Genomic DNA, 9,955 nt, shown 5'->3' on the forward strand with positions numbered 1-9,955 from the left:
ACTGAGAATTACAAATTTAAAGTAAAACAAGTTTGAATGATAAATGTGCTGTATAAGGTTCAATATCTGTCTTTATGCAAAAAAAAAAAAAAAAAAAAAAAAAAAAAAAAAAATATATATATATATATATATATATATAATAATTTAAAAAAAAAATATATATATATATATATATATATAAATTAAAAATATATATATATATATATATAATAAAAATATATATAATTTAAAAAAAAAAATATATATATATATATATATATATATATATATATATATATATAAATATATATATATATATTTTTTATATATATATAAATAAATTAAAAAAAAAAAAATATATATATATATATATGTGTGTGTGTGTGTATGACATGACCTGGACATGTTTTTCATAAGATTCGCCCATATAGAGATGACATTTCTAATATTTTACAATTATGGCACATTATAGAAACATTTTGACAAAATGAACATCACATACAAGAACACTGCAGAAGGAGATGAAAATGTCAATGCCATTAATGCAGCATTATGTAAGATTTTATTTGACTTTTTTCCCCCTTCAAAATCCTCCTAATAAATCTGTTGACTTTTAGAGCATAAAATGGATTAGAGCAGATTAGCAGCTGAAACAAGCGCTGTTCTCTGAGAAATCCTATCGGAAACGCTCCGGTTACAGAGATCGGCAATAGAGTTGACGCCAAACACCGAATCCAGCTCAACTAAAGCAAACGAAATCCAGCGTAATGCTGCATCTGGGAATATTTCTATTTACAGAAGATAAACCTTGTTAAAACTCCAAAGCGCTTAGTGAGTCTTTAAACCTGAATATTATGACAGCATTCAAGGCTCTTGTGTAGAAAGTGGTCATAGTTTTCCTTCAGATATCATTCTGAGACATCAGAACGACCCCGAAGTCAACATGAGATGGCATTTTACTTCAACATCTGCTAACATCTAAAGTCCGTGACGTGTTGACTTTAAATCATTCTGTGAGTAGATCGAAGATCGGTCAAAAGTTTGAAATTATATACGGGTTTTTTTTATGTTGACTATGTATCTTCTGCTCACCAAGGCTGTATTATTATTATTAAATTAAAAATACATTATAAAAAATTATGAAATAGCATTGAAATTTTAATACTGTTAACTACTGTAATGTAAAAAAAAAGAAATAAATGTATTCTTATAATGCAAATCATTATTACTCCAGGCGATCCTTCAAAAACATTTGCTGATTTTCTGCTCAATTCTTGTAAATTATTATGGCGCTCATTTATTAAAATGGTATTGTTAATTAATTAATGTTGTAAATATAATATAGAATTTTTGTGGAAACTATATTGCATTTTTTCCCCCCAAACTCTTCAATGAACAGTAATTTCAAATAATTTTTAAAATAGAAATCTCATTCTAAACATCACTTTTGAATAGATTAATGCATCCTTGTTGAATAAAAGTATTCATACCGTTAACCTTTCTTAATAGTAACATATTCATCTTTGCAAACGTATACAGTTGCACACGTTTTCAACACGGATAATAATCAGAAATGTTTCTTGAGCAGCAGATCGGTATATCAGAATGATTTCCGAAGGGTCACGTGACGCCGAACGCTGGAAATTTCAGCTTTAAAATCACATTTTACATTGTAATAATTTTTCACGCTTGTACCGTTTTTCGATAAATAGACACAGCCTTGTTGAGCACGAGAACGGCGTAATTATTCCCAACTCTTGACCGATACTTTACACCTGAACGAACCGAACAGAAGGCCTCCGTTCCCAATTGAGGTGCTTGTTTGAAATAACCCTACTGTGTGCAGCGGCTAGTTTGGCATTCAGGTAAAGGATGCTTCCGTGCTGAGGTTCCTCGAACGTTCCCGCGGGAGCACTAGCAGATCTGAGAGGCCCGCCGGTTCTGATGGGCCTTCGCACACGTGGAGGTATGTCGGTTGAAGCTGTCTCTCCACATGAAGCGTTTGGAGCACAGGCTGCACTCGTAAGGCTTAATGCCCGTGTGGATCTTCATGTGGCCCACCAGGTGATGCTTCATTTTGAAGCTCTTGCCGCAAACGGCGCAACCGAACGGCCTCAGACCCAGATGCATGCTCATGTGCCGGTCTCTCTGGCTTTTGTGCGTGAAACTTTTGCCACACTGGCACGGGTAGAGCTTGTAGACCACCGAAGCGAAGCCCGAGTGCGAGGTCTGCTCCTTCAAGCCGCCGCCGTCGCCGTCGCCCGGCGTCTCCTCTTTAGAAACGTCGGCGCCGCCTTCGAGCTTGGAGGTCGGGTTGGAAAGCTCGTCCGAGGCTTGCGAAAAGCCCTCCATGGAGGTCCCGTAGAAGTCCAGCGGCTCTTCGTAAGAGCAATCCCGATCCAAGCACTCCGCCAGTTTCTCGTCGAAACAGTCCTCTGCCGCGTTCGGGTTGTGGGAGTTCTCGTCCGAGTCGTTCGCTCCGTGTTCGGCGCCGAACAAGCCGCCGCAGGCGTCTCGATTCTGCCTTTCCGATTTTATATGCACCTTCTTTCTGTGTCCCATGATGCTCGGCGGTACGTAGGCCGGTTTAGAGCACTGGTTCTCCATTGCATCCGAGCCGTTTTCGCTGCTCGGATCATCCGGAGACGAACAACCGCCGCTCTCTAGCGCCCCTGGACCTAAAGCAGGATCTAAATCGCCTAGATCTTCTCCCGCGGCGTGACCGGCGTCTTCATTATCGGTGGCGTAACCATCACCTTTAGGAGACGATCCGTGGTCGATCCGGTTTTTCTTTCCTACTTCCAGGAGCTCAGTGCATTTGTCCACCACGTGCCACATCTGCAGGAAGCTAGCCGCCGTTAAGAAGGAAACCACCTCTCCGCTTGGCACCGAAAGCCCTCCGGTGTAGCACGACAACAGCAGCGCCTCGAAAACGCAAGGATGCATGACGTCCGGCAACACCACGCGGGCGCTGTTCTTCAGCAGCACCTGATCGCAGAAGTACGGAGAGCTGGCGGCCAGGACGGCGCGGTGGGCGCGAAACTGATGGCCCCCGATGGACACGATGAGGTCGCACAGCTGCCCTCTCTGCCGCTGCTGGTTCAGCTTCTTCAGGAGCGAGCAGGAAAAATCCGGGAACTCCACGTGGAAGGAGTTAGCGTCGGTCTCCATGGTTACGCGGAATCTACACGCTCTGAGGAAAAAGGCAGGGTAGGTTAGCGTGCTAGTCAAAATCACCTATCCTGCGTAGCGCAAGGGATCAGAAAGCGATGCTGCATGCAAACCGCTAAATGCAAATGGCTGCAGAATTGGAAAGCAAAGCAAATGAGCCGTCCGGTCGAACTCGGTGCTAATATATCCCTTTAATAAAACAAACCAGTCACAAAGGGTCCGTTTTCGACATAAGCTTGGGCATTATTTGGATACAACTATTAGAAAATCTGGAATCTGAGAGTTAATTAAGCTCTTAGCGATGCACGTTACTAATCAAAAATTAAGTTTTGATATATTTGTTGTAGGAAATGTACTAAATATCTTCACGGAACGTGATCTTTATGTGATTTTCGGCATAAAGGGGAAAAAAAGTGCGCAAAATGGCAAATGGCCGGCCTTGTTAGCGCAAACATCAGATTCGAAAGGCATTTATCTTTAATAAAAAAGTTGAAAATAAAGTATCGAGAGTCTAGGGAGGGCCTTAACCATTTAATGATTTGAATTAAAATTGTGTACTGTTTTATAATGCACTACAATACTGAGGTCAGGATAATTGCCACTACTTGCAATATATAGTATAGTTTTTTTTTTTTTTTTACACAGTGTAAATAGCATATCGCGTAAACAACATTTAGTGTAAATAGCATATTGTTAAAAAAATACATAGTATATATATCGCTAAGAAAATACGCTATTTGCACTTAGTGTAAACAGAATCTAATTGCTATTTACACTTAAGTGTATTTTTGGCTATTGCTACAAATATACCCATGTTTTTTATGACTTGTTTTGTGCTCCAGGGTCACAGATAATATACATCCCAACCTTATCTGTTAAAAAAACAATCTGTTGTAAAAAAGTTGTTATTATTATTATTATTCAGTATTATCTTCAGTGTTTCATTTTATTCATATTTTTATACTTTTGTACAAAAAAAAAGGTTTGAGTAACTGTGCAGTCAGGATAGCAAAAATAATGAAGTTTTATCGTTTAGTCAAACTCTGTATTTTGGTGCCAATACGGCAAATATTAATATAACAGTTATCCCAGTGTTATCTATGTTCAGGACAAAAAAAATAAAAAAATAAAAAATATCACACGTCCGCTGTTATATATATATTTATGTTGCATTTTTTTTGCAGTCGGCCTACAATTCATAGCATTGTTTAGCTCATCAAATTCACAGTGATGTCAAGCATTTTTAACGTTTCAATGATTCTATGAATAATTATGCCGTCTGGTCGAACTCGTGCTGATTTAGAAGATGATATTAATATAAAACATAATCTAATATTTAGCCCAGTGTTATCTAGTTAAGCGGGAAAATCACATGTCGTTTATGAAATAATGCAAATATTTCTACTGAGCCTATCTGACTCAAAGTTTGATTTTAAGCATAATTTGAGCATAAAAAGAAAGTGCTATTGAGTTGGTTCACACAACAAGCAGTATAAAACTGCAAATCTACATAATAATAAACTTAGTTAAATACTTTACAGTATTTATTTTATTTAACAGGCCATCAGCCTATAAGGAATCTTATCAGATAATTAATAAAATAATTTTATGTAAACTATATTTGATCCACATCCTGTAGTAACACTCCCTTATAAAGTAAATGTTAGAAATATTGTGAAAGCTTGTACACTGATTGCAGGAGGTCCGTTATAATCGATCGAGCTTTTATTAACAATAACGCGTAATAACTATAGCATTTTGGCGGTAACTATGGTTTTCATGGCGACATTTTTGTAAGGAAATATAGATGGCATGGTAAGATGCAAGTGTAACAGACTGCATAAACCACAATGGCGGTAAAACCTACAGTACACATGGAAATCAAGAGAATATAAAATCTTAAAACCAGACCTACGTTGATAGTTCGAGGGGAGAAAAAAAACTACATCTTTTAAACTAGTTTAAATTCACAGTTCAGTATATCAGAGATCAGGCTAACCTGCTATACTGCTAGCTAGCATTTCAAGAGACTATGGGTGTTAACAGGCGACAGAGACATTGTTGTTCCTTGACGAGAAGCCTAAATATTAGTACAGTTATCTGCCTCACTCGCGATAAAATAAAAAGTTCCGTCTTACCGTTTTTTGCATCATTTTAGTCCGGTTTTCTGAAAGCTAACTCGCCTCCTCTCTTCCGAGAGCCAGAGCGCTGCGTACAGCTTACGTCATCACGCACAGTCGCGTGGCGCAGGAAGAAATGTAAACAAACACGCCTACTTTCCGCTGGGCGCCAGATTGACGTTCGTTTTTTCAGCGCAGCTGTACTGACCAAGAAAAACAAAAGGTGACACAGCGGTGTGATCATATAAAATAACAAAAATAATACTAAACATTAAATAAAATAAATAAAAATAAATTGCATTAAATTAAGACTTTTTGCATAGTGTAAATAGCCATAGAGGATATTTACACTAAGTGAAAATGCAATGGATTCTATTTACACCAGGTGAAAGTGTAAACAGAAATGAGATGCTATTTACTCTAAGTGAAAATAAAATATTTTCTTAGCATAGATGCTATTTACATGCTATTTAGCAATAGGTTCTATTCACACTAATTGAAATAAGCAGCAGCATTATTTAGTGATGTTATTTACGCTAAATGCACGCACTGCTGTTTATACTACTTACTGCAAGCTGCAGTTATCTGAACCTCAGTAATGAAGTAAATTATAAAGCAGAAAGCAACCCATTGAGTGTAAATGTTAATTTATTTCAAATTATTATTAAATGGGTGCTGTGGTTGGTAACCTTATTGGGGCAATAAATGCCTCCATACACCTTTATATCTAAAATTAATGCTTGTCTGATTTTATGAAATATAAAAAGAGAGAAAAAACTGGTCAAAATAAGACATGCCAATGATGACGATCTAAAGCACACGTTGGTGGGTGTTAGTGTAAATAGCCACTCCGTTAAAGGCAATGTTTAAATTAAAAGAATTAATAAAACACTCATAGAGTGCGCTTTTTAACACTTGTCGTAGAGATGGTGACAAAGTGGGCCTAACAATAATACAAACAAATCAACAAAAACATGCCAAAGGATTTTTTTGGGACTTTTATTTTGAAATGACTTAAACGTCGGTAATAATCTGGTAAAACAAGTTTTTTTACGGCCCTATATACTCCTTTAATAAGCACGTTCTCTTGAGATATCAACCACACCAAGCCTCGTGGTGTCATTTAAATGATTTAACATGCTCGGACAGGTTCTTCGGGTTTTGTGCGTTGCTTTGGTCTTAATTAAAAATATTAATTGATGCTTTTTGTAGCGCTCGGCAGGGGGCGCTATAGGATAAGAGACAGTTTGCTGTGTCTTAAACTTCAGAGGATCCATATTTTCTTCTGTCTTTCCACTTTTCACCCGTCTATCCGTCTGTATAATATATGAGTGTGATTAAAAATATATATTTAAGTATATCAGCGATTATGAGAACGCTTCTTAGGCTACTAGCTCGGTAGCGTTCCGACAACGTTCTCATGGAAACGTTCCAGAAACGTTCTCGCAGCAACGTTGATACAACGTTCGTTAAGAGTTCTCCGCTCTTAATGAGTATAATGCACGCGATATAAATTAATAGCGCGAGACTAATATAAACAACTCTGCCCATGTTGACTTTTAACATGACTTCTTCTTATGAAATACAGCCTATATATACGTCTAATAAAATCACCCAGCTGTCAGGGTGTAACTCATTTCGTTTTCAGATACAGTCACCTGATAATGCTATCAGAAGCACTGAATATTACTCGGTTCCCCACTATATTGAATCTTTGTGGAATGAGGACAGAGGTGGCTGTTTATTAATCTGATGTATGTTCAACAGACAGCCTGTGTTCATATAACCGCTGCCATTAAGCTGTGTGATATATGGTGGCATATATAATTTGCACGAAAAGGAAACAAATCAAAACCTTGCGCTTGTTAAAAAATATTTTTAACTTTTTGTGTCTTATTTGCTGGGGGGGTTGTATTTATTTTAAGTTATTTTAGCTTTAGCTTAATTATTTGAGCAAGAAAAATTGTGCTCGAATAAGACATATTAAAGTTATAACTGAACTAAAATATATTTAAAAGCAAACTGCTTTCCTGAATTTCAAGATCTGGGCGTCCTTGCACTTTTTCTGTAGCTTTTCCTCGCGTTTTTCTTTCTGATATTTTAGGAGAGAGACGTCTACAGGACGAAGCCGAAGCTCTCGATTGTCGGAGTTAGTTTAAAGCTCGACGTTATACCAACTTTAACCTTCTCGGAAGCTCAATAAGCCGCGAAACAATAAAAAAAAATCCCTTCCTGAACTCTCAGAACGAGCGTCCAGAGGTTTGATTGGAAAAAAACCAACAGGCTTCCGTCCATCACTCCTCACCTTCAGCAGAAAATCAATGTGCCGTTACATATCCTACTGAATCAATATTTTGATGGACACACTATCAAGGCCAGCGGTGACAGAAAACTCAATGGGCTTCCATTATAGATCTCGGGCGAGCACAATGGCGTATGATTATATTTCTGCCAGCAATCTCACCCACACTGACAGACAGCGAGTGAAGCACAAAACACGGCATAGCTTAAGAGAGACCTTGCCGACACTTAGCGTGCAAAGCGCTCACGCTAGATCCTCCCGGACCTCGGGTTTGACCAGATGACCCTTACAGAGCTAATACACAACTATCATTGCTCAGGGATTCGATCGGAAACATCTCGAAGCTGTGTTTTCTAGCGTAGAAGGAGAACCTTTGCGTAACTAAATGCTGCGGAGGAACTGAATGCATGTTTGATCCAAGGCTTTCAAACGTCTGGCGATTCGTAGGCAGGCTATTGCTGTGCAAACGAATCAATGAAACACTTTGAAAAGTTCAGAAAGAGTGTCTGCAGCGAGAAGCGAAGACAAAGAAAAAGCTCAGAGAGTTCGCATCCCTTCTAAACATTTTGCTCGCCATTTTTACATTTCATATTTGGCCTGTTGTATGTTGGAGATGGGACAACGGACAATTATACAACTTATAAATGTGCATTACTTGCTTCTCTTCCTCAAAGATGCACATATTTATCACAATACGACCCTGGGCTGAGTCTGGATGAATTATGTTAAATACTCATGTTATGAGTAATAACATATACTCATTTTCTAATTGTACATTTTCCGCATATGAATGCAAAACTAAATATTTATTGCTATTACTGTACATGGTAAGATTCTGAAAGATTTTTACACCTTTTTTTAAAACAACAAAACTGTCTATTTTATACATTTATTCACCACTTTTTTGGCAAAAGCTTCTTTGCTTAGGTATTTTTTTTTCACTTGTAGTTATGATGTTTGGACCACATTATTTTTCATTGTTTTTACCACCACAACATTAAAGACGTTACTTAAAAAAACAAAAAAAAGGTTGCATTACTCAATATTAATTTGTAAATTTTCACTATTACATGTTTCTCATACAAAATTTCACAGTTTTAATTTGTGTATATATATAAATAAAAATAAAAATAAAATATTTAATAAAAAAAAAATATATATATATATATATATATATATATATATAATTTTATTTATTTAATTATTTTATTTTATTTTTTGCTCTATAAAGTTAACAGATTAATAGATTAACTTTTTTTAATACTTGTTATTTTTAGATCAGAATTAGCATACTGATGATTATTGTTGATGACCATGGTTTTTGGACGTGATTTTGAACGTTTGGTTTACAGCTTTTGGCCATTTGTTTTTTTTTTTTTTTTTTTACTTTTCCTCATGAAGTTTGATGCTGTTTAGTGAGTCACACGCACTCATTGGCGCAAAACGTCAGGACGCACCTTTAAATCCTCACGCACCGAAGAACGAGATCTTTTGCAGAGACGCGTGGAGCAGACGAGCCCCAGACGGCGGTAGCGTCTCAATCAGCTGCGCACTCAGCGGTCGTCGGGCCCAATTGAGGGCTTAAGCTCAGTTCTGGAGCTAATGGTCTGAGATGGACTCGGCGTGCCACGGAGCAGGTGAGATGGAGCTGTTCCTGCCCGGCCGAGCGCGGATCAAACCCGGGGCCGTGGAGAGGGGGAAGTCACCTGTGTCCACCTGCGGCTCTGGAATCAATAAGTCTGTCATCCCTTCTGATATTGGCCGCAGTAATAGCGCCGGGCGATTAGGGCCACTTCCCTGGGTATTAACTGCATCTCTCATCCTCGGAGGCCCGGGCCAAGCCGCGGAGAACAAAAGCCCGTTTGATAAGACCGGGGGCCTTGTCTCACGTGAGCTCGAGGTGGGGATGGGCTCGGGAACTCGGGAAGCTCCGAAATGAAGGAATTCTGGGGCTTTTGGCGCGGAGAGAGAATTTGGACCGAAACCTATTACTTTCGCAGAGTTCAGACGGTTGTAAGAGGAGACTGACCCGTGCTGCTTCAGTCCCCAACGAGCCCGTGGTGCCATTTTCTGCAAAATTGTATTGCACTGTTTAAAAGAAATACATTTAAAAAAAAGAGTTTTGTGATGTGATGTGAGAAGAACCGTTTTAGGTTGCCCTGAGAGCTTTTTTTATTGAACAATGTTTGAAGGAACGCAAGTGTTTTTTAAAAAACGATCGTTTGCTTCCATTTCAGGGAGCACTTCTCAAACCTTCAATAATCTAAAGAGCCCTTTTTGTAACAGAAACATTCCATATTTAAGGTTCTTCATGGAACCATCAATAAAGAACCTTTATTTTTAAGGGCAAAGAACATTTTTTCCTGAAAATGTCAACTTTTCA

The 9,955-nt window shown here is 38.1% G+C and overlaps 1 protein-coding gene across 1 annotated transcript; it reads right to left on the reverse strand.

Moving 5' to 3' along the window:
- Positions 1–397: 397 nt before the first annotated feature.
- zbtb43 (zinc finger and BTB domain containing 43) lies at positions 398–5,392 on the reverse strand. Its single transcript, XM_043238392.1, has 2 exons — positions 5,289–5,392; positions 398–3,172 (listed from the first exon to the last, which is right to left on the reverse strand). The coding sequence occupies exon 2, from the start codon at positions 3,148–3,150 to the stop codon at positions 1,894–1,896; it is 1,257 nt and encodes a 418-aa protein (XP_043094327.1). The 5' UTR covers positions 3,151–3,172; positions 5,289–5,392; the 3' UTR covers positions 398–1,893.
- Between the last annotated feature and the right edge of the window lie 4,563 nt (positions 5,393–9,955).

Source organism: Puntigrus tetrazona, chromosome 5 (assembly GCF_018831695.1).
Source record: "Puntigrus tetrazona isolate hp1 chromosome 5, ASM1883169v1, whole genome shotgun sequence".
NCBI lineage: Eukaryota > Metazoa > Chordata > Actinopteri > Cypriniformes > Cyprinidae > Puntigrus > Puntigrus tetrazona.